Raw genomic sequence first — 25,866 nt, 5'->3', positions numbered from 1 at the left:
TTCGAGCAATTTGGTGGTTATTTAAACAAAAATAAAATTCATATTAGTCTTTAAAAATCTTCAGAGTTAACTGAAATGCGTTAAAAAGAATGTCTGTCAAACAGGCGTAGATGTGATAAAACTCTGTGGATCTTTGTCTCCAATGATGAAAACATCCTAAAATATAATAATACCAGTTTATTCCAGATGTCTTCGTTTAAGATGCTTTTCTCTCAGTTAACTCAAAAAGCAAACCAATTTTATGACCAAATTTTAGGAAAATGAAGGGATGACAATTCCTAACATGAAGACGCAGTGACAGAAGTGACTAAAATCTCCTTTAGAGCTAAAAAGGTAGAGCTGCAGCTCCAGAGAAGCAGATGTCTCTGTATTTATTTATAACACGGTGTTCCTGCAGTCTACCTCCACTGGTTTCCCACTAACAACAACAGCCATTTCCCTCCAGTGCTGGATCATGTTGGCCCTGGGAGCCTTGTGCGTCCTTGCGTGAGGGTAGCAGTTTGTGGGTTATAGAAGAGGTGGGGGGTGCTGGTGTAACTTAAGGGGGGGGGGGGGGGGGGGGGGTGTTGGAGCGTGTATGGTGCTGTAGCTGGGATGGAAGCACACACACATTACAGAAACCCGATCCACCGACTGCAGCATGGGACGGGGAGGCAGGAGGTCTAACAATAGCAACCCAGTCTGACATGGGGCTCGTAGAGCACGCTGTCACCACCACCACCAGCAGAAACATTATTCAACTACACCTCCTTAAGTACCGCCTGCTGTGCACTCACACACGCCATGTAGGAAATACATGTCATCTGTCCGTGTTTTCCCATGTGGCTCCACTCACCATTGCATATAAAATGAAGCTACTAAATAAATGAGTTCCAGGTTCAAGATGTTATACGTTGCTATAAAAAACACTGAATGACTGCTGCACGGTTCAGACTGGCTATTGTTGGAGCAATGGAAGACAGCAAATCTGTAGGCAGCCCCACTACGCCTGCTGCAATGGTAAACAGCTGGTCACGTGGTGGTGGTCCTTCTGCTATCAGGCTAAATGATGGGGGAGGTATCTCTCCTCTGCACATGCACTCCCAGCTCTCCTCCTCCTCCTCCTCCTCCACCTCCTCTGGCTGCATAATGAGATGCAGGACAAAGCCAGACACAGACACAATTACTGAGACTACATGGAAAGGGTAGCACCAGAAACAGACGCAGAGATGGACCCACGAAGTAGAAGATGCAAATCTGTACATGAGCATTCTCAGGAGGATTTTTATATGACAGCGAAAAACAGTCATCTAAAATCTATAAATCGACAATGTTTTGTTTCATCTTTAAAACCTTATTTTAAAATAAATATATCGAAATTTAAAGAAAAAGGAAATTATGAAAAACGCCAGAAAAAGAAATCCTCTTCTTTGACTCGAGTCTTTTGTCTTTTCTTTGCTTTAGACAAACGTGTCTCCAGAAAAAGCTCATTTTATCTAGACTACCTTTGTCCTTAAAAGGATGACCTTACTTTTGATGTCCACCGTTTGATAACAAATGAGGTTAGATTTAAACTGAAGCTCATGCTGACGGCAAAGTGGAGGTTCTAGCGTAAAAGCATTGTGTCCGCTTCACACCCATTGCAGGGAAAAAAAACCAGAGAACAAAAGAATAAAAAGCATCGTCTTCTGTGTATTGTATTTTTGGATTCAGAAGCTTCTAAACCTCATTCTAAACCTTTTTTTCTTAAGTATAAAAAATGGGAATTAGAGGTACAGAGGGTAAATGTGCTTTGAGAGAGAAAAAAAACTGGCGTTACTTTGACCTCTGACAGTTAAGGCTGAAAATTAATTTTAAGGTCATTTTGATAAGTTCGTGGGACTATAAAAAATTACCAGTCTTTTCGCAATCATCAGTGGTGCAAAAAGTACTTTTTAAAGAAGGAAAGCCTACCTCCACATCCCGTCATCCAACACTCTCTCACGCAAGCTTACAGCCCCTCACATCCCCAACCTAACATTACCGGTGCAACAAGAAATGGCGACCGATACAGCCGTACAGTTTATATCCAGATTCCAGTTCAGACGAGGAAAACAAGGACGTTCATGGATTTGTTTGTCTGCAGGTGGATGCATCAGAATGGAGCAGAGCGGGGGGCTTGTGTCCCCGCCCAGCGTATTTTCAACATCACAAATACAATCTTTGTTAATGGCTTTTTTTTTCGTCTACTCCTGATTCAACACAATTTGAAAAAACGAAACACTAAGAAATGCAATTTTCTTAGTATTAATTAGCATAATTTTCTTTACTTAGGTGCTCTATCTTTAAAAAAAATGCAACAAGAATCTGTTAAAAACACCATTTTCCTCGGAGCGAGTCTTTGAGGCCCTCTGGATCTCAATCCTGGAGTCTTTGCTAGCCTCACGGGAGAAAAACCACTGCAGGTAGTTTCTGTGAAAGGCTGGGCGTAGGGATACCTGGCCAAAGGAACAGGGTGTGACCAACCACTGTTTAATGAGAGTAATTGAATGACCAAACTCCAACCTGCAAGAACCAGCAGGCTTGGTCTGACGGGGTAAATGTGCATCCTTCACTGTGCCAGCATTGAGGTAACATGCTGTGACAGCAGCCACAGGAAGCCCACTTTGAACAGACCAGTCGGCACACAACAAGACTGTGGGTCAGATAATAAACAAGCTGAAGAGGTTTCTGTCATCAAAACAATTGACTTGAGGTAAAGCGGACACTGTAAATCCCACCAAAACCGTTTTTCCTGCCAGATCAAACAAAATGCCACATATTATTACATAATGACAGAAAAAATAATAATAATGGCGCACTGAATTGGCCCTGTATATGTGTGAGCCGACAGGTTCTGCAGAAGATCCTGAGCTGAACCGGACAAGCAACATCAGTACCGAGCCTTCATCAGCTCCTCTGTGGTTGGAAAGGCCTACAGAATCTGGGTTTGTTATTTTAGGAACGTACGAGTTAACCTAAAATAAAATAAAATGTTGAGTAACAAAAACATGCAGGCATTCAACCAGCACCATGAATCTTACCTGACTCTTTTTTTAGGCCTGCACAATAAATCCCAAATTTATCATTATCGCGATATCAAACTGTGCAAAACGCAGATCGAAAAGGAAATTGCAATAAATGGTTTCCTTGAATGTGCTAAAACAATCTTATGACACCTTGAAGTATTTAACAAACCACATAAATCCATCAATGCATTTGACCAATTGGATGGACGCCCTCACGTTGTTGACCAATCAGATGGAGCCTTTTAATTATTTTGGAGCTTTATTGTGTTAGATGTTTGCCTCCTATGTAAACTAGGGTCATTCAGAGTACAATTTAAATTATGTTGACTCCTATTTAAAAAAAAAAACGCTGCAGTAAAATGAAAAGGTTTTTGGTTGTTTTGCTTTTTGTTCATGTATTGCAAGTTATATCGTCATCGCAATATTGATCACTAATAACGAATACTGCGAGTTTTCCTCATATTCTGCAGCCCAACTTTTTTTAGTAGGAGTGAAAACATTATGAGTATTTTTTGACAAAAACAAAAAGATTTACTCGTGGGCCAACTGCACACCTTGAAATCCCCTTTAGCACACTACTGCATTTAAAAAGCATTAAATAAATACATAATCAGAAACATAACTGAAAATAAGGGTTATCTAGAGCCAATCATCAAAATCCAGTTTTATTTTAAATAATTAAACTACACTAACAATAAGATTTTTTGGTGTTCTCACTCTGAAGCTTCAACTGACCACGTGCTTCAAAGCTCTAATATTTAAAACATGAATTAAGATGTACCGGATGAATTAAACGCTGCCTTTTCTTTGATGCCGTGTCAAGGCAAACGCGAGCTTCGGGCGTATTTTGACATGGACGAGCAAATGACAGAGGACAGAGGATGTCTACAGGCATCTGTTTACCTCTTCTTGCCCCCGTCACCAAACAACTAAGTGTCAATCCAGCATTCTGGATTTTTTTCAAACCTAGATAGCTCTGGCTAAAAGGTTTGTAAACAGGAAAAGTATGAGCTTTACTAAAATGACAGATTAAGCCTTCACATTAAATATATTTCATGGATTTTACATCTGTACACTCCAGTAAAAGTTTCTACTTTAAAACATGTTTAGTGTTCACAGCAGTCGTCTGCTTTTCTAAAGGCACATTCATCAATGATACATTTTCAGCTTTAAAAGCATTTTTCCACAGTTTAAATGCCCTAGAAATGGTCACAAACAGCAGATTCCGTTTTGCAATCAAATAACCGAGCAGTTTCACGAGAAAGAAATAGTAAGTGTTCTAAATGTTTACTTTAATGAAAGAGCTAGATGGCAAACATTCCCACAGTTCAATCCATCTCGCAAAAGCTTCCATAAGAAGAGGAACAGCACTAAATCAAGTCAAAGGATTGCTCCAAACGAACCAAAAGCTTCATAAAACAGCCCAATGTTTGCATGACAGAGGCATTGATGGGGTTAACTTCATTGGTTCAGCTCTGGACACTAAAACACGCCCATTTAACCGGTCCAGGAGAACCAGAAAGCTTTAAGAGGCCGGCTGCCACTGCCCTGAATGTAGGTTAATGATGAGATACCCAAGCAGAGGACAGGAACAATGAAGCTTTTATTTCTGATTATGGGTTAAAAGAAGGGGGAGGGAATGAGGGAAGGATTAGAGCAAAGGTTAAGACCAGGGCAGGGGTCTGCTTCTTACTTCACTGCAACCCAAGAACCACATGACTCAACAATATTGACGTAAACGAACGATGGCTTTCAGATAAAGTATGCAGAAATGGCATTTTTAAATCAAACAGAACAGTTTTCCTTTCGCTTTCAATCTTAAAATAAGTGTCTGTTTGATTGACTGGTTTACGCTTTACTCTTTAAAAAACACTTAACCCAGATTTACTTTAGTGCAGCAAACGACACAGTCTTTTTATCTCAACCAGGTGAAAATTTTGAAATTAAGGGTTAAAGTGTCTTTCTGTAACATGATTTTTCCAAAGACATCGCACACATTCATCCTACAGAAGACCGTCTGAAAGCAGCCTTGGGGTACGAATATAAAGTAAAACAGGCCTGCAGCCAACAAGACGGTCAAAGCAGAAAGACTTTGGTCACCACCGCTCCATATGAGCAACTAGCCGACCGCAGTCTGAGACATAGAAACGTTGTCAGTATTCATTATGACATTTAAGACGCGACTCCATCTCCACCTGTCAAAACCATTTAAGCATGATAAGCTGTCGATCCGATCACAGCCACAGCACACGGTATCTGCTGCAGTGTGCGACCACAGCTTTGTGTGGGAGCCAGTCCCAGGGAAGTTAAAAAGAAAACGTAAAGGAAACAAATTCATAAAAATAAAAAAATACAATAAAAAGATAAAAAATAAGGTACCTCCTAAAAATAGAAACATTTCTAAACGATTTATTTACCTTTTAGCATGACTTTTAGCTTGTGGACGTCTGTTTTAAACTTTGCGATTGTTTTCAAAAACAGTTTCAGCTACAAGCTGTGAGGGATGTAAATATTTTAAAGATGTGGTTTGCCTCCAGTTGATTACAATGCATTTTCATCTAACCTCGCAAAAAATAAAATAAAGGCCATAATAAAACTCTTTTTAAACTATTATTTATTTATTATTTATTCATTTTTCATGTTTGTGCAAGCGCAACAGTAAATTTTGAACAATTTTATAATCCCAACATGCTTAAAGACTTTTAAACAATAAGGACCAACATTATATTCATTTTTAAAAGTTTAATGGTAACTAGAGAAAAAAAAAAAAATCAACACGCTGGGGTTTTAATAGTTTTTCTTTTGGCTAAACCAAAAATGTAACTTTAACAAAAAGGCTTTTATTTATTCTTGGTTAAATACATAAATAAATAAAACAATCATTTCAATTTAGTTTTAGTTAAATTTGTCTCTTGGCCACCTAACCTTAATGATTTTTTTTAACTTAAACTAAACATAACTCTGATTGAGTGCTAAAGTGCTTTAAGCCTGTAATTGACTCTTTTCTTAAATACAGACGTTATTATGATGCATTCATACAAATGAAATTCACGCGTCAAATTCTGCTTCAAACTTGCTGCTGGACACTCGGCTAAAACTGTATTCTGAAACTTGACATTCCAGATGGACGCATTGACTGGATTTCTTTTACAACGCTCCGAAAACATGGATGGTGTTGAGAAGGCAGGTTTATTTATTTTGAAGAGCTCTACAAAAGCATCAGTAATCACGTCACTGTGTCTCACACTGTTTATGGTTCACAATCTACTGTAGGAGCTGCATCTGATTGGTTGGCCGCATCCAGTGGTACTTCCGTCTCTCCGTTTCAGTTTCTCAGCTGTTTCAGTTTAAAAAATGACTCGGACCAAACACTGGAATCTCTGGTTGTTAATGATTCCTTTGTTCTCCAACAAAAACCTTGAAGGAGAACTAAACTGTTCATCTCTGCTTTCATACAGAAGTAAAAACTGTGATGACAGACTGTTCAATCTTTGTTTGTCATGCTTCAAGACAGAGGAGAGATGCTGTCAGATTAACCCAGTGAATCATGAGATATGTAGTGCAAAAAGGCGGTGCTGCCGCCGAACAGACTCCTGTCTTTAAGCTTTATTAATTTTATCCACATTTTACAAGATCTGACACCAGATACCGTGGGTAGCTACACCGTTAAACACCATTTAGGCCGTTATTTTAGCCGTAACTCAGACTTTATGAGCCATGTCAGCACAACGAAGTGAGGAAGATAACTACATCTGATTGGTTAGGTTGATGACGTGTATGATCCAAGTCTTCAAGAATGATTGGTGGAGACACTTTAAGGGGTCAAACGTTTTCCAAACTGAGATAAATTGGCTATAGTTGCAGCAAAATCATGGTACAGTCTTTCCTATCAAAGTGTCTTGAAAGGAAATTTTAAAAAAGCAACAATAAAAAAGTGCTTTATGATCTTTCATGTTATTAAATACTCAGTGTGAAATTTTGGCCTGTTTGGATGAACACAGAGCTGATATCCTGGCGATGGTGAATGTTTTAGACCAATGGGGTGAAATCGAATAATTGCCCATGGCACACCATATCATCTGTAGGGGACGCTGATGTGCCGCACCACACTGGTTAAAAAACAGTCAAAGACAAGTCAGCAGACTGGGTTTACAAAATCTATATATTAATGAAAAAGACTCCTGAGCTCTTCATCAAGGTAGAAAATAAAGAAGAAATCATTAAAAAAAATATCCAAGGAACAGAACGACGCAAAAATAAAATAATTATAAACTGGTCTTTTCTTTTTTTTTTTACACTGCCAGAAAATCTGAAACTTTAGTCTTTAGAGAGATACTCTGATGTAACACAAGAGACCATAATACACAACATCAGATCCCATCCACAATAGAATGCAGTCATAGTCATAGTGGACCCTATTCTTATGGTCAACCTGGATATTGGCATTAACAACAACAAAGAACAAAGCATATTTATTTAGTGGCAATAACTTTTACCTCCTAACTATTTCCCATGTTCTGTGAACTTATTTATTCAGTTGGGCATCTTTTTATTCAATGCAACTATTGCAGACTAAGATGTAAAGGAACCTGAATTGATTTTTATCACAGATGGAATTCTGGGCTCATTTAACATCAGAAATGCCATCATACCACATTCGCTTGAATAGTTTATAGAATCAATGATTAAAAATTGGGATCAAAGGAACTGTTTTTAAAACATGCAACGGGAATCTTTTTAATGAGCAAACCTATACGAACTTTACCAAGGATTGTTTGGAGATGACAAAAATGTATTAAAATGATCATTTATTGTCAAGTGCAGAATCTAAAAGTAAAGGATCCTTAAAGCATAAATCAAAGTTTGTTGCCACTCTTAATGTCAGTAGTAAATTTTCACAGCAGCAGTCACTCATTTTATCATTAATTACTTTCCGGATGTGCATAAAAAGAAGCAGAAGCTGTTGTGTTCTTGGTTGTTAGTTTTCTACTAACAACAACAAAGTAAACAGAAACACAAAAATTATCTGAACAAAATAATTAAAGACAACAACAGAAGACATTTCATTCAACTACCAACATAATATTTACTGGTCGCATGTTGTCCATCGATAAACAATAAAAAAAACAACAGGCAGATTATCAAATTGCTTTATCCAGTACTACAACACAATATTTAACAAAAGATAACATTCTGCACCCTTATGCAGAGGTCTTCAAATATTGAGTAATGAGGAGGCTCCGCCCTCAGCCCCCACATGTACTGACAAAAATACTACAGGTACCATTAGAACACATTGCAGGAAGCTTCTTTACTGGCTGAAGGTACTCTGTAGTATAAAGGGCGTCTGTCGTTTCTCAGACTTCTCAGAACTACGACTGTAGAAAAGCAGGACACATTAAAGTGAAAGTGACAGAGCAGAAACGTTTTCTGCAGTAAAAGGAAACTGCCCTCATCAAATACTTTGCTTTCTGTTTAGGCTGATCTATATCAGCAACTCGGAACAATGGCAGAGCCCTGATGACTTCTGATAGTATCCTAACCATGAACAAGTCACAGTCAAGACATTGCTCACTTCGAGGACGACGGTAAGACAAAAACTCAGAACCATTAAGGGGTTTCCCCTTCAGTGGTGTGATCACTCAAAAGACAAAAGAGGAACTGCGTTTAATGCGTTATCAGGGGAAAGTAGTTGTGTTACGGCCATAGGTCACTTCTGCCTGGTATTACAGAGAAGCTGCAGTAAAAACAACTTATCAACAGTCATTCACTCAGTCAGTAGCATACATAGAAGAGTTTTGAAAACTATCAAAATTCAACAACACAGTAAAATGTAAGAGAATGAACGTCCACCCAACAACGACGCAATATTTTCCTCAAATACAAACGCTGTACACTAAATGCTAAAATTTAACAAATACACAGTTCAGATGTTGTTATTTTTATTTTTGCATTATAACAAGCAAAGTCAGAAAGATTAAATAGTAACAGAAAAACAAATGATTTTTTATTACTTTTCTAACTGTGTAGTTTAAAAAGTTGACCAAAAAAACATTTCTTTTCTGATCCAAGTTTGGATTTTTTTTTTCCGTAAGTAAAAAAAACTGCCCAGAAGTAAAACTATGTGAATTTTTTAAGTAAAAATGTTACTCCGTGGATTTGTTTTACTTCTTATAAACATGTCAGACAGTGAAAAAATGATTTACAAAAGAAAAACACTAATATAAATGCTGTTTCAACAACTGTACGTCCAATTTTGAGGTAATCTGGTAACGTGTTTACAATATATTAAGATTCAAGCCTCTTAATCAAATCTGTCATATCGGACACACAAAAAGATCAAAGAAAATCTGTTTATGTCTTTGCCATATGATCAAAAGTAGAACTGAATTAAATACCTAGAGGTGAAAACTCAATTCATAAAGTAACACAATTTTTCACAGACATGCTTAAAGTACTGGCATAATCATTCCTGTACTACAGCTGCTTGTTCAATGCCCTATTCACTAAGAAGCTTATTAGTCTGCATGTAAAGGCTATTATTGTATGAGAAAGCCATGCAATGGTTTTTAAGCTCAACAGACAGCTAATTTATTCAGAATTTACTTTAAAAGGAATGAAGAGAATTAAATCCTTTTGGTTAGATAGCAAATTCTGTGTAGAAGGTGGGAAGTAATGATATCTGCTGCTTCAAGAGTATTTTGAGTGTATGGAGAGTACGTTCAAAAAAAGAATGAAAGAACAAATACCGGTACACAAATGACTTGCATTACATGGAATATACGTAAAGAATTTCAGAGATTTGCATTTTAAATACAACACTGCTTCAGTGCCAAGAAGAAAGGCTGACTTCTAATACAGACTGAAAAAATATCTCAAAGTTGGTATAAATTTACAGTTTCAGGATGGGAGTATACGGTAATAAATATGTACTCAAATGATCCTGACTCTGTGTCAAAACAAGCAAACGTTTAATATTTCTGTTTTCTTGACCGTCATCCTTTTGACTAGAAAGTCTGGTTGATGTTTTTGCTTATTTAATTTAAGATAAGAACCTATTATTTGAGTTAAACATTCTCTGCAAAATACAAGAGCATAACATTTTTATAGAGATTATTTATACTAATTGTGGTACCTAACTCATCCAAAAAGAAGCAATCAACATCTTTTCTAAATTTGATTGACTTAGAAATGTCTTCACTGGCAGTTTAGCCTGATAAACTCTTCTATTCTGCTGATTGGGATGCTGTTATAAAAAAAAAATACTCGCTCCAAAAACCCTGTTTACTCCTGTTTCCATGTAAGGAAGAACAAACAGCTGCTCATAATGCACATAAAAAAACTGGAATTAGAAACAAGTCAAAGATGAACAAATGGGGGGTTAGAAAAAAGAAGGGGGAGCAGCAAAAACAGTTGCAAAAGTCAGGAGAAACTACAACTTTTCGAAGCACATTCATCCCTTTGAAGAAAACAAATTTTCTTTTGTTTTGTTTTTTAAACTGGGCTGGAAATCAAATCTGAAACTTCTGAGCTAGATACAGCTGGAGCAAAACAAGGCCACGAATAACCCTCCATTTCTTACAAGGATAGCATGACAACTGCCTTGCAAAAACCGAAAAGGAATCCTTCTAAATGCACCTCAATGAACACCCGGAAAAGATGAAAACAGCATTTTCTTTGAAAATGTTATAAAAATTGCTTCTTCTTCTCTGAGAAAAGACTCTGATTGGCATGTAACCATTTACATCACTGTCACATCACTAGAGGTTAGAGTGTGTTGAAATCAGCATTTGACCAATGTCAAGATGCAAGCTGTTGTATTCGCTAAATCTGTAAAAAATATCTCATACCAAGCAAAAACCCATTTTTAAGTTTAAACAAAGTAAAAAAACAAAGGTCAAAAGAATTAGAGGCTTGTGCAGGAAGACTAAAAAAAAATTCTCATTATACAAATGTTAGCAGGCGTCAACTCCAATCGATGAGACTTAACGGCTAATGACAGAAGCAGTCTCATTGCTTACAATGCTCAACAGGACAAAAGCAAACCCATAACATACCAGGGATGGGCAATTCCAGGCCTTGGGAGTCAGTATACCTGCGTTCTTTCCAGATATCTTTTTTCTATCTACTGATGATTACCTGGATTAGGGGTGTTCAACCAATCAGACGATGCAAGCGCGGAGTTTGTTGGAAAGCAAGATGCAATATGGCCCTCCAGGTACACCTCTAATAAAGACCATTGACTGTATTAGAGAACTGGATCGAGTGAGTGTAAAGTCACCCATTTAAAATGACTTGGCTTCAGAACCAACGAAAGGAAGTCAATGTAGTCGCCTATTTTTCACGATACGCCCGTCACCAAGTGGGAACCAGATATCGTCAGTAAGCTGCAATTGTTTCAAGTCGGTCTGAGTCAACACTTCTATGACAACCACTCTCACCAATCAGGAGTGAGCTTGTTGGCAGTCCACAGTCCTACCACTTTAAAGCGGGCACAGGAGAATCTGTCAAACATTCAACCTGAGACCACTGATTTGACTAACTTGCGCTACAGCAAAGATATCAAGACAAAAACAAAGATTATCAAAAAAAGGTCTCAGAGCAACAACAGTTATTCTGACATATAGAATGACTGAATAATAGCCGTTTAATTCTCTATATAAGTCTATGGAATTTCGGCATTTTGGGACCAGTGGGTACTTCCTGTTTGGAGTGCCAGAAGGAGGGGTCACTCAGTCGGTTTTCATAGACAGTCAATAACAAAGACCAAGCTAGTAATAGTATTAGCCAAGAAGAAACCTTGGTCAGAATCATACCATGGTGAAAACATAAGCAAAATGTATAAAAAAGTGTAAAAATATAAAACACTTACTGAGAAGATGGCAAATTAACTTTCACAGCACGTTAACTTGGTTTAAAGGAAAATTTAAAATTGTACCTAAAAAGAGTAAACTTTCTATGCTCATGGAATTGTTGACCATCATTTTAGGGGTTTTCTACTCTGGATTTTTTGGACACACTTTGAGACAAGTGGGGGGGGGGGCAGCATGTATCCTTGTTACAAATTTATTAAGCTTCAGCCAAGAAGTGATGAGTGATGATGATGCGTATAACATCACCAGTATCCAGACAAAACACAATTACTGCACTTGATCCAAACCAATATACAGGAAAACACTGTCATGCATGATGCAACAGTCAAGGCTGATCATAACGTTGATGTGGAGCTGGGCCATTCAGTTCACTTGCTAGTTGTTAAATTGATAAGCTGATGTCTGACAGTGTATTCTCAATCTTTTCTGAGTGAATTAACCTTTTGCCATGTCATTATCAATTATCTAGTTTTTTTCAGAAATCAGCAGAGGATTATCATCTAACCTGCTAATGAAAATTAAGTTGTTTGCTCTTGTGATTTACAAAAAAAGTCCCTCAGTGTTGGTTTGTGCGCATGCATGGATGTATGTTGTGTGAGTGAATTAGAAAAGACAGTAGATATGAGCCTGGTGTGATCCTAACAAACAAGGGACAATTTCTTTTATACAAGTCGCAATGTTTTGATGAAAACCTAAAATCAGATCCCCACCCCCCACCCCCACCCCAAAAATGTCTGTGCTTTTTTAATTCCCAAAATCATGGTATGACTTTTATCTTAAACAAGTCAAAAAATGGAATGCCAGTAATTTACATTTACTTATTAAAATCTTCACTTATCAGCTGAAAAGGAAAACAATCGTCATAGCTCCGTAAAAACACGAAATTCCAAAGTGAGAGTAATTAAAGCCGCAAGCGGCGTTGTATGGCCCGCAGACGCAAGCCACCTTCCACGCTCAACTCTACGCACCACCGCCCCCCTCACCGACCACAAATTAAAAGCTAGTCAAGGCTGCATTTGCTAATTATGCTAACTAGCTCCGTAAAAACACGAAATTCCAAAGTAAGAGTAATAAGTTAAAGTGATTTACCAACACCACGTGAAAAAACAACTAAAATAAAAGATTATGTCAAATGCATATTATTGTATATCATAAAATAGGAAACATTAATGAAAGGCTTTGTGTACATCTATAACAAGTACAAAGTGCGTTTGGCTTCTGCAAGCATCCACATTTTCTTTTAACTGATTTCAAAATTTGACTTGATTTGAAATGATTACATGGGTTATTGTCTTCCCATCACTATAATTTTTTAACTGTACGACATAAAAGATCAGAAAGACCCAAAAAAGACCAGCTGATCCGAGGCCTTTGGTTGTACTGAGAACTACTGCTCCTCAACGTTGGAAAATTTCTCATTTAGATTAGTCCGACACCATTCACTCTCAAATTGCAATAGAAACTTGATTTCTACTCACAATATAAAAACCAGATGGAGTCTTCTGCATGCTTTATTTTATGTCTCTTTTTTGCAGTGTGTTGATTTTAATGCCTCACGTGAATTAAAAATGCATGTGAGCTGCTCATCGTTTTGATATATAAATAAAATTCACAAAGGTCTACTGAAATTGAAAAAAATGTTTTGAAGACAGGAATGTGTGAAATGTCAAGTGCAAACAAAACAAAATACCAGGACACGACCACATTAGCTGCGTTTCCATTGACTATGAAATTGCTAAAATTGGATTCGTGAAAATAAATTGCCTAATCTAAAAAAAAAAACTCGCATTTATTAAAACAAGTTTTTGCGCTTGGAGGAGGTGCTTTTTAAGGCATTTCAAACTGACATATTTGGAAAAACTGCAAAGGAAATACTTCTTAAACTAATTGAATCATGTGACCAAAAATCAGATGGCGATGCTCTTCCTGGTAGGGACTGGCTGCCTTGGACACTGCACAGCGGGCCCAAAAAAAGGTCCCACAGCATCACACGGGTCCTCAAAAATTGAGCGTGTCATGTGGAATTGTTGGATCTACAGCTCCTCTGTAAAATCACCAACCACCATTTCCCAAAATGGTTTCATCCGTAGCCCCTCCCACGTTTAAGGAGCTCGCCGCTCCACGGCCTGAAGACCATGTCAACGTGCCATGGCAGAAATTTGAATTATCTGTTGTAAATCAAAGTATTGTTCACATCCGTTGCCATGTTTTTAAATGACATACCACACAAGTTGGTTTGTGTTTATTCGCATAATTAGGATTTAATGGAAATGGTGCAACTGCAAAATTGTGTTGTTATTTTTTGGACATTTGTAGAATTTTGATAAAGTTTTGCGCATCTGTGGAATTGAAACCCAGCCACTGTCTAGTTTTGAGAATAACATCTAAAAATGTCCTTTTGAGACATTTTGAAGAGAAAAAAAAGGTAGAAATAAATAAAACAATGGACACTGAACTAGCACATTTATAGCTCAACCTGTTCTCTTTTGTAAGCACATCATGATGCTATTTTAACTCATTTAAAAATCAGGTGTAAGTGCAATTGAAGACTATATATTGACATTTTTAATTGAAAAATTACTGGTGGATAATTTTTCAGAGATAGTTACAATAAATTTTTATCCAGCTTCATCAGCAGACGTCTGTTAAGACTTTTTTTCCTTACAGAAAACAGAAAAGACATTTTACCTGCGCTACTATTTTAAAATACCCTTTAAATTACTCTTCCTACTGCAAAAAACGTTCAACTCGATATAGGTTTGAAGGGAATTTCAGCCAATTACCAAAATAAAATACTGACTCATACACAGGCACAAAGGTCAATAAACCAAGATCTAAACGTACTTGTGTTTCGTTCAGAACAGCTTGGTTAATTGAGATGTACAGTTTTGGATTGGATTCAGGCTTGTTCCAGAGCTTGCCATCTAAAAGACAGGCTGCTTTTGTATCAGGAAACACACCCCCCAGATGTCACATTCAATGACAGAGACTCCAGCTCCTGTTTATGGGGCTACGTTGAAGAATTATGATCAGACCACAAATGTGTGCTTGGAAACATTTTTTGATGGTTATTTATTTCCAACAAAAGAGCGCCGGTTGTAAATAAACGGTGACTAAACCATTGCAGACACCACCACCCAGTTCACGGCAGCTTCACGTCGTTCACGCTTTCTTATAACACACACACAAAACAGTTTAAGGTGAAAGGCTTAGCTCAATCCTACGATAGTAACACTATAAACGGGGGTGTTGGGGTTCCTGAAAATTCTCTTTATGTTTTTGTTAGCTATTATTCCTATAGCGCGGTTAAAAAAAGAAAATCCTTGGTGATCCATGTTCACTCACTGGTTAAATAAACCCAAAAGCAAGAGACAGAACAAGACAAAAGCCCACTGCAGCCCCTTCGCTGCCCTTACAACGATCCCCCTCCCCAGCCCTTCTAGCTAGCTAGCAAGCTCGTGCCCAGCCTGTCACAGGCTCGCGAGGGCTCACCCGGATCACTGAGCTGCGCTCCGACATTTTCCTTAACGCCTCTATGCACTCTTGCACGAAATGCGGCGGCTTACTCTGAGCGCGCACGCAAGTGAAAATTCTGATAGCGAAGAATGAGATACAACTCACCGTGTGTAACGCACGTGGTAGACGTCTATACTAAGCCCACGCAAACACAAAACATTCATTTTCGCACGTATTACGTCAAGTTAGCCCAACATTAGCTTGCTCGTTGTAGAACTTAGCCATTCGGCTAAGCATGATTTTTTACCCATCATGGTCTGAAGCGGTTTCAAAAGCAAGTATTTTCGGGTGCTTACCTTAAAATCAGGGTACACGTTTCCGCCGACTCATTCGCCTTCCTCTAAAGAAAACTCTTGCGCTATATTAAACGTTATTTCCTAAAAACTATGGACGTTAACCGTAGCCTACGGCTGTGTGACGTTCATCGCTGGGTTTGAAAACATTCCAGCCGTTCGTCTGTCGATCTCTCTGAGAAAAGCCTAGCAAAACATGCAAACGCCGTTCTCATTGGCCAACGACAGTCACGTGACAGCCCGAGCCCCACCGAGCTTATAAGGTCTCCGTCTGGCGGATAGACTGTAGATGGGTATGTGTTTAACGATTTAACTGCTAGGCTTTCGTAACTGTGAGTAAAATCTCACTTTAACACTTGCAGTATCTTTTGATGTATCTTTACTAGTGAGTTACTGGAATATTTTAAGCCGACAGGGTGTATTTAGCGTGAGAATTTGGATTGAAGGGAATGGAGAAGGAGAGCAGGAATGGCCGCTTGACGTCATCTTTTCCGCTGTTGCGGTCGGTGGGAACGTTCTCGAACTTAGCTCCAGGTTGGGATTTCTAAAGGTATACATGTACGGATAAGAGTGGTTGATTTTGTCTTTTACACAGTTAATAAACCGGTGGCTACATTTCACCCGAAATGTCAGCCAATTCTTCGTATGAGTCAGCTTTTAGAATTGGTTGCGCAGTAACTTTTGCATCATCGAGCACGTCCCGCGCATGCGTGACGGTGTTGCAGAGCAAGATTTGAAGGAAGTGTAAAGCGAGGGGGAGGGGCGCTGGCATGAGACGAAAACGCCAACGGGGCTGAATGGAAAGAAACTAGATGACCGGGAGTTTTTGACCGACAGTCATTCTTGGTTTTAACACTGTATTTAACTTAATGTTACAATGAGATCTTTTGAACGACTGTAAGATTTATTTTGTAAGATTCAGGTACCCACGTTAAAAACAATATACCTAAAGTATGTCACAAAGATGCTATTTCCCAAAGCATAAAAGATAAAAACTTTGTTGAATGATATTCAATGAAAATAAGAATGTGTACCTGACAGGCACCTTAAAGCACATTTATGTTTGTAGCTGTGAAAGAAAATCATATGTTCTTTCAGCATCAAAGCACTGTTCTATATATTAAATAAAATAATGCTAATGGTATTTTCAGTTTTGAGTCTGTGGTTATGGGTTTTTAAATATTTCAATCAAATCTAAATGGAGAATCATATACAGCAGGCAGGTCCAAACTCCTTTGATAAAATCATTAATACGCAGCCCCCAGCATTTTCTAAAAACTATGTATACGATTTCTTGATTGGGGTTGGCTAAATTACGATTTACAGACGAGACATGCCATCTACAACAAGCTACCTGGGAATGAATGGTGTGAACATTTGATAAATTGAGAGTAATTTTGGTAAACTTATTTAGATGATTATTTTTTCTATGTGAGGAAATAAGTTTGCCACTGCAATATAATGTTAGTTAATTTGCATTTAGTATTATTAAAATAGGTCAAATGGTTGGCCCTTACACATTTTTACCACACCAAATCTGGCAGTCTTTGCAAACAGTTTGGATTCCCCTGATCTACAGCATGATTTCTTCATTTGTTTTGAAAGCAAATGTATATTTGAATAACTGAACATAGCATAAGAATGAAGATCCAACAAAGCACAGATAATGTTTGTCTCTCCATTAAAACTTAACTTTTTTTTTTAATTGGCTGTTTGAATCACCTCAAAACTTAGGAGTATTTGAAAATTAACAGGTGTTAAAAATATTTCAACAGCCATTTAAAAACATTTAATTTTACCACAACACATCCTACAAACGTTTCCAAAATTAAAGATATGAACATAAAGGTAACTTGTCTTTTTTATTGTTTAAAATAGAGAAAAATGACCTACAATATATAAGGGTAAAGATGTTTTTTTGAATTATTAAGGCTGGAAACTTGATTGTATGTACGGTATAATAAACACAAGTCAATAGTACTAATAAACCTGTAGCTTCTTAAAACTATTATAGTAACACACATGTTAGTAGCAGGTGTGGGACATTTTATTTACACAATAATTTTTTATTTTAACATCTGCAGGGACCACTTCCAGGTGAAGCAGGAAAAAAACACCTTGAACAGGTTTACAGGTCAGATCGTACACCAAATCCTGGTCCAGTAGGAGGTCCTGTCAGGGAAGTCAGTCCTCCTGCAGGCTCACAGGAGAAACGGCCACTCCTTAAAAAAAAAGTGATATATTAACTTAAACAAGAAAAAACATTTTTTTTATGTTTTATGTGATCATACCTGGGTCCTGGTGGTGGAATTCTTCCTGCCTTAAGTTCATCAATAATATTCTCAATATCCTTTGGTGCAAGGTCCTCCTGGAGATTGGGAAGGTAAAGACTATCATTTGTAAAAAGTAAAATGTATGAATTGCATATAAAAATGATGAGGCTGTTTCTATAAAACTTACATTAAAGAAAACATTTCAAATTGTACTTTTAACACTTTTAAAAAGCTATTGTGCAAATATATATCATTGCATGAAATGTTTTTGAATCTCAACATTGTACTGACAACATGTATACAAGTGCTCTGGATAATTTGAACTTAATTTATTCCAATATTGCCATTATTTGAAAACAAACCCACCATTCTATTTAAGATTTCAACAGACTTAAATCAGCAACTAAATCATGTTCCAAGCACCGTTTTTAAAGTAATGAATACAAAACTGCTCAACTCAGCACTACCTACAACCTTTAAGCATAGAAAAACAATGTTCTTACTCTAATGATCTCATCTCTGCATCTTGCAGTTTTCAGAGTAAGTTCTGAGTGCTTTTTAATTGGGTCATTCAGCTGTGCCCAACTTGCAATAACTGGATTTACTATGATAACTTGAGTGCGGAAAATAGTTTGATTCTCAGTTTAACCTTAAAAATAAACTTGTTTTTGTGTTGTCTGTAAAGAATCACATTGTTCAGGTCAGGATTGTGTTCCTCCAGTCGACTGGACTTTAAAGGTTTCTAGAGCTACCCAGGTTTTTCAGTTTTAACTGCTGATGTAGAAGCCTGGTTGTTTGTGTGTTGATTCCTTCAGAGCCAAAAAAGTTCAATATCTTAATGCCATGTAAACAGATGTAAATGCCAACAATCCAGTGTTAATTGGAATTGTCAGCTAGTGTCCTGTTACTTAGTGGAGGGTCTTGATGTTTCTTCAGGGTAGGGCACTTGGTGTGTGGTGATTGTGAATGGGAATCTGAGTCTGCTAGGACAAAATTTCAAAACAGGACAAGGCATGCGAGACAGGAAACATCTCAGTGTTTGTTGAGGGAAGGTTTCTGTCTTGTCTCTTTCAAACCATCACCTCTCTCATCAGGATGAGACTGTGGTCTTCCAAAGGAGCGTTCCCTGTCCTTCAGGTGGCAGGGAACTGATGAGACCTAGTTGGAAGTTCTGGTCATTCAGGTGTGTTGTCTGTTTGTGTGTGTCTGTGTGGTTACTTTCCCCAAAATACAGATCATGGGGGTGCAACGATTCATAGACTTAAGATTCCTACGATCCAACCATATCAATCTGTTTGAGGCAAGTTGTCAATCAAATTGACCTAAACCATTAAAAAATGGTTTCAAAACAAAATAAATATATTGGTATTGGAAAATACCCTTTGGATTAGGACACAGTAGGTTTACTATAACATAAAAACGACCAAGTGCATCACAGCGGACAACACACATGATGCAGCCAAAACGGATCATTCCAGTCCAATGTGTGGAAAGACTTTGAATTTAGCAAAGACATGTGACCATACAGTGTGCTAGAATGTTCCCTTTGGATTCTTTGGATGTGGAAAAACAACAGTGGGCTGAACTCTATGAAACTAAAATCTGAATGATTCATTCTTGTTTGGACACATTTCATTTGCACTTGATGATCTTTAAGAAATCAAAGGAATCTGAAAAGCTTCACTGTTTAGAACCAGGAATTTCACAATCAGTCACACTGTTGAAGTTTGGGCTAAAGTGATTCAGTGAATTGGAGCGTTCAAATAAACCAACATTGACTATAAATCGTTTCTTCAACCACAAATTCTGATATGGAGGAAATCGTTGTTAAAATGAATTGTTACACCCCCAACTGATCAGAATATCCCTGCCTGTACTGGATAGCATAGACCTCTTTGCTCCGTTTCACCCTCTGTGTTTTGGTGGATCAGGTTTGGGGTTGCTGGGGCTGAAGCTAACAGAGATGTCATGTTTGTTGAAGATCCCTCTAAGATTGTCAGACACACCTGATACGTAAAGGAAGACAACGTTTGTCGTTTTCCTGCCAGTTTTCTTTTTCTTGGTTTTCACCCAAGTCCCGCTGGGAGAACCGCAGTTCCTGAAGGAAGTGCTAATGTGGCTCCTTGTTGGATCCTTCTGAATTTGTAAGTGATGTGTTTGCTCGGTGCTGTAATGTTCAGATTACTCCTAGGTTATTTAGAAGTGGGTGGTGGGAGTCAAACATAAGATCCTGGTCAAGGGTGAGAGAGGGTTTTCCTTTTCACCTCAATGTTCAGATTCCTGTCTTCCTTAATGTAACGGAGCAGTTCAAGAAGGTAAACGATGGTCATTGGGGAGTTTGCCTGAGTGAATCTGATGCATCTTTCTAGTTAATTTATTTTAAAGCTCAGCATACTAGTGATGTTGTACTGTAGCAACTAAAATATTCATTCATCACTAACATTTACTCCACCTCAGCAGCCCGATACTGGGAGGTAGTGGGTTTGAGAAGATTACAGGTTGAATAGGAAATAGGTAATTTAGCCAACCTTAAACGTAACAGACAACTGCTCCTTTGATGGTGGAGATGAACATAGTTTACTTCTTTCAAATGTTTGTTTACAGCCACAGGGACAGCATTGTTATTAAACGGAATAACAGGATATTTGATGAAATGAACCGTATTTTCTGAAAAACGTATTTTGGGTTTGAATTCAATTTAGTAAATGAAGTTATGGTCAGAGGAAGACATGTGCCCAGGAAGTCAAGAACTTACATAATAATTGTCATTGATCTGGACCATTGGAGCATTTACACAAGCACCCAGGCATTCCACCTCTATTAGAGTGAACATCTTGTCTGGAGTCGTCTCTCCAACCTTGATACCTGTGGAGATGTAGGGTTAGGGTCTGTTTGGTGCTCTGGCCAACACAAAAAAGGAGGAAAAAAACTCAATTCTTGTCATTAAGAAAAATAAAAACCTGTTAGTTGAACTTTTGTTTTTTTTCCCATTTTCTTGTTTGCTGCTATGTTTAAATACAGTTTGAATATCACTGACAACTGTATATTTACATGTTTGTTTTTACTCTACGTTTATCTCCAACTTGCACAATAAAGACAGACTTTGTCGCCATCTGTGTTTTCATCTCTTCATTGGTTTTTCTCAGCATAAAATGGAAAGTTACCCTCTTACCCAGTTTGTTTTGGATGGCTTCCAGAATACTGTCCGAGTTGCAGAGCATGCACGGTGTTGTTGTGCAGATCTGGATAAAGTATTTTCCCACAGGCTGACGCAAGAACATGGTATAGAATGTTGCTACTTCGTAGACTCTCATTGGTGCGACACCCAGAACCTCAGCAACCTGGAAGAAATATTCACATGTCACTAAAAACAATGGCAAAAAGAAACAAACAACTAGGTGCTGCAGGCACAAATAGAGGTACATTTAAAAAAGAGATTAATGACAAATAGTAGATATCAATGAGTTGTGTCTAAGCCCCAAATTTCAGAGTGACACTTGTATCACAAACGGGTTGAGAAAATTCTCCAAGATGCTCTTTTCAGGGTTTGGACAGGTTTTAGTAAATGCTTTTCCAATACCTTTCATAGAATTTCCAAATACATTTCAGTCAAACTATTGAAGTTGCTGCTGCCTAAATCCAACAAAGACATATTGATACATCCGAGTTGTTCTGGCTTGATGTTAAAATTGCAGCTGTCGTATCAATGGTGTGGCGGAAACTGCAGTAACGTATGGAAGCTTATTGCATTTAATTAAAATAAACTGGTGATGTTCGTTATAATCTTTTAAATAACATAATGATTCAAACTGTTCCAAAAAAAACCTTTTGATTTTTTGATTCTTTTATGATATGGTTTTATACAGTTTTAACCCTCATATTTAACACATTTAACACATTGTGGCTTTTAACTTTTAATTACAGCTCGTCTTCTAGTTTTCATCAACAGATGAGGTTAGAGCCCTTTGCTTCTGTAGTTCTCTAAAATATTAGAACGAAGGTTAAAGATTTGAACGAAGATCACCATTGTTTAAATTTTTTTCTCACTTAAGGCAATCCACTTCCATAGTAACGCCATCATTACCCGTTTTAACTCTGACTGACTGGCGTCTGCAGCGTTCGCCTGCTGTCGCTGTTTCTTCCCTTTGATGTGGCTCGCCAGCTTCTCTCATGCTGCCGATCTTAAAGGACCAGGAGCAAAATCTGCATTTTGCACATTTATGTTGCAAAATGCGTTTCAGGGTCTTTCAGTAGCCACAGTTGATACCTCTCCTTGAAAAGCCACTCGTTAAAGCTACATTTCCCGGCATTGCGAGTTGAAAGCGCCATGCGCTTAACTGACGACCACTCAAACTGCTGCACGGCAACGTAAGTAAGGGTTAATGGCCTTCGAAGAGTGCATTATCACTTTTTAACGCACTTCGCAGAAGTTCAGGCTTCCACGGTGTACGTTAAAAAGTAATAATACACACTTCAAAGGCCATTAACCCGCTTCAACCATGGTCACTTACATAAGCAATAAATATTAACCAGTTTTTACGCCTTAATTCTTGTTTTGTTTTTTTCCGATTTGGATCGCCTTTCTCACAAAAAGCATAAACTATTTTTTATGTACGTAACAAATAGTCCGTGCCGCACCACCGCTGCAGTCAAGATTCGGCAATATAAAGCGATATATATATATGCAGATCTTTCTGATGGGTTGCGGTTATCTTGTGGTATATCGCTTTTTGACGCACACCCAGCAGCCAATCATCCGGGTTTTCACCCAGACCATGGTGTAAACTCCCATCATCAACGGCGTGAGGTTGAACTTCTGCCACAATTTATATTTATATTGTTTAACTATTTTTTTTCAAATGTTTTTTGCGTCCAAAATATTAAAATTTCACGACTTTTCCAAAACTTTACAGACGATTTCGTTTTCCACAAACTTTTCGTGGACCTAGAAATTGCATTTTCAATTTCCAAAACGTTTCCAGGTTTTTCATGACCATACAAACGAACCCGTCTTTCCAAAACAAGGCGTACAGGACAAATTGCCAGTGTGAATAATGGCAAGCAGTACACGTCCACAAGAGTCTGGAGAAAAATAACCGTGCCTTGTTCATAGCGGAGATGGGAAGCCATCCATGCTGCCTCTGGGCCAAATCCAAGACTGGGATCGTGGCTGCTTGTTTGTGTCCTTCAGGGTACATTGACAGAATTGCCTCTATTCTCTGCAAAGGAAAAAGATGTTTACATTTTTGACAGACGAAGCACATCAAAATGGCGTTAGCCGAAAACACTTCTAAGAGAATACAATGGTTAAAAAAAGAAAAAACAAAAAAAAAATACAAGTTGAGATAAGCCATTTTTGCGAAAAAATACATACATTTTACTGAAGTCATCATATACCAGAAGGTAAAGATCAAACATTTCTAGTGGCTTAAAAAGAAAAACTAAGTGCAGCTGTGAAAAAAAACTCACTCAAAGTTTTTCTCTCACCTTTTTGTTTTGCTCAGTGAACTCAAACGGAGTGTCAGGATTGTTTTCAGGAGTATCTCTGTGCTATAAAAGATAAAATATATCATCATTAAATTCAAATCAAATGTAGATCTCCATGTATTTTAAGGAGAAAAAATGAGTGTTGCGTGTGTTTTACAGCGTCTAATAAAACCAAAAAAGCGTTAAATATCCAACAGGGCAAACACATTCTGACATCAGGCTTCACAGCAACAACTGCTTGGGCCTCTAGGTACACTGCCCCCTTGTGAACGAGAAATATTTCTAAAGAAATGATTTCAGTTCTAAAGTGTGAAGGTCCTTGGAGATGAATGTGCCCAACACAAGTGTCATAAATGTAATTTTTAACGTGTTTCCTTTGCCAGAGATTCTATCACAGAAACAAGTTCTCATTGCATAAGAAAACAACATTTCCTGTTGTGTTTGCTCATAGCAGCTCCCTAGATGGTTAGAGAACCTTGGAAAAAACAATGCTATTGGGATTACAACATTGAAAACAAGAACTGATGTTCTTTGATGTATTCCATGTAACCCTGTTGAAGACTTCATCTTCAAACTCAGAATTTGTGCTTGGTATTAGTTTGACATGAATATTTCTAAATCTACATCACAAAAGGGATAAAAACTTACAGATAATGTGACGTCTTTTTATTCTAGCAATTTGTTTTAATCACAGTACTAAACGTTAAGTAAAGAATGAGCCGTCCAAAGGGCCAATATTGGAAAAATTAAGCAGAGAATATAATCTATATTGACATGTAGTAGTAGTAGTAGCAGCTCTTACTTGGAATTACTCCATCTTTGTATTAAAAGATACATTTATAATTTAACAACAATTCCTTCCATCTTTAAGGAAAGCTCGAATCTAAACTGAAACTGACCACAAAGATGCCGCCAGCTCCAGCGCGGGCAGCAGACCGATGCAGACGTCTGACCTGCCTGGCCTGCAGGACAGAGGAGGAAAAGGTCAGACTCCTGCTAGAACAAGGATTCAGGGGACAAAGTAAATCTACACCCAATAGAAAACATGCTGTTGTTTATCTTAATCATCAAAGTAGGTGGACTTTCGCTGATATATAAAATATAAAACTAATTCCACAGTAAAAATATCAACTTCAATTAGTTTGACACCACATGTATTAAAAATAAATATTGTGACCAATTCAGAAAATAAAACTACATCAACTTGAAAGTATTTCTCAATCCAAATGTTTTAGTTATGTTGAGATAAAAGAAATGTTAACACACATTTGTTCCTGTTTGTACAGACACATTATTATGACCCAAACTCGTTTATTTGATCGTGTACGTTATTTCATTTATGATAAGAAAAATATGAACGCTGAACAAAAACATTCGTGAAAAGAATGAGTGGCGTTTTAAACGTCAGCAATAAAACGTCTCCTTAAAAGGCATTTAATAGAGAAAATAAATCATAAACCACCCCATAATTTCCATCAGAAAACAACAGATTTTCCTCCACGGAGAACAGATATAGAAATTAAAATGTTTTGCTAACTTCAAAACTCTACCGATCAGTTGCGCAAAATTCAAAGTAAAATTTAGTTTCGGATGAAGGGTGATTTGGTTCTGTACTATTTACTTGTTTAAGTAAGTTTAATGTTCGACAGACTGTGCGTCACTTTAGTGTGACAGCAGGAAGGTGCTTCATTAACTAGCATGCTAATTTTATCCAACCGTACTTAGCTTAGCCGCTTCGGCTACATGTCCTTGTGAGGAGTCATGGACATTTCTCTCTAATTTCTCAAAGAAATGATTTGCAAGTCAGCCCTAAATATTCAAAATGCCGCATACGTACCGCCTGCGATAAAACAGAGCGAGCAGCTGCAGACAAGAACATTGTGAGGCGTCAAAGTCTGTCCCGACGGTTTAGCAGAGAAACGGGACAGCGGTGCATCAACACAAACGCTCTCTGGCTCGATTGAGAGGGTCTGACGCATGTCGCTGCGTCTGCGCCTGCGCAATCCAATCGAGCCCAGATCCAAACTGTTTAGACAGCCATAATATCTAAATATTAAGCTTTTAATTATTGTATTGCAATAAACCATTTAAAATTCTGTAAATCCCTTCAAAACAGGATTTTCATTTGGAGAAATGTGCAAAAATCATACCTTTTACTGAACTGTTGACAAGAGAAACTCAAAGTGTACACTTTTGTTATTATTATTGTTATTATTAATTCATAATAATAATATTAGTGGTAATAATAATAATAATAATAATGGATTTAATTTATCTGCACTTTTCCAGATGCCCACAATGTCTCCATTATTCATTCACTACTTATTCATACTTGGTAAAGGTAAACTACTGATGTAAGCACAGCTGCCCTGGGCAGACTGACAATAATAATAATGAT

The 25,866-nt window shown here is 37.7% G+C and overlaps 2 protein-coding genes across 3 annotated transcripts in view; both read right to left on the bottom strand.

Annotated features, from left to right (window-relative positions):
- Positions 1–15,904, bottom strand: part of ankrd12 (ankyrin repeat domain 12) — a 42,605-nt gene extending 26,701 nt beyond the window's left edge. For both annotated transcript variants that reach the window (XM_023965343.1, XM_023965345.1), the window contains exon 1: positions 15,712–15,904. The gene's annotated coding sequence lies outside the window, so the exon portion shown is untranslated. The remainder of the gene's footprint in view (positions 1–15,711) is intronic.
- Positions 15,905–17,733: 1,829 nt separating this feature from the next.
- Positions 17,734–25,479, bottom strand: ndufv2 (NADH:ubiquinone oxidoreductase core subunit V2). The gene is made up of 8 exons (XM_004078613.4): positions 25,306–25,479; positions 24,368–24,430; positions 23,469–23,531; positions 23,084–23,200; positions 21,154–21,322; positions 20,737–20,846; positions 18,000–18,076; positions 17,734–17,930 (listed from the first exon to the last, which is right to left on the bottom strand). Exons 1-8 carry the CDS (start codon positions 25,345–25,347, stop codon positions 17,837–17,839), a joined length of 735 nt encoding a protein of 244 aa, XP_004078661.1. The 5' UTR covers positions 25,348–25,479; the 3' UTR covers positions 17,734–17,836.
- Between the last annotated feature and the right edge of the window lie 387 nt (positions 25,480–25,866).

This window comes from Oryzias latipes, chromosome 17 (assembly GCF_002234675.1).
Source record: "Oryzias latipes chromosome 17, ASM223467v1".
Lineage (NCBI taxonomy): Eukaryota > Metazoa > Chordata > Actinopteri > Beloniformes > Adrianichthyidae > Oryzias > Oryzias latipes.
This window is presented reverse-complemented; position numbering and strand designations above follow the sequence as displayed.

Bases quoted from the DNA above. Each gene is read 5' to 3' on its own strand.
- ndufv2 (XM_004078613.4), bottom strand. From the start codon at position 25,347: ATGTTCTTGTCTGCAGCTGCTCGCTCTGTTTTATCGCAGGCG. The intron at 23,201-23,468 runs GTGAGAGAAAAA...TTTCCTTTGCAG, and splicing joins TCACTGAGCAAAACAAAAAG to AGAATAGAGGCAATTCTGTC. The intron at 18,077-20,736 runs GTAAGTTCTTGA...CCCAATCTCCAG, and splicing joins AGATCAATGACAATTATTAT to GAGGACCTTGCACCAAAGGA.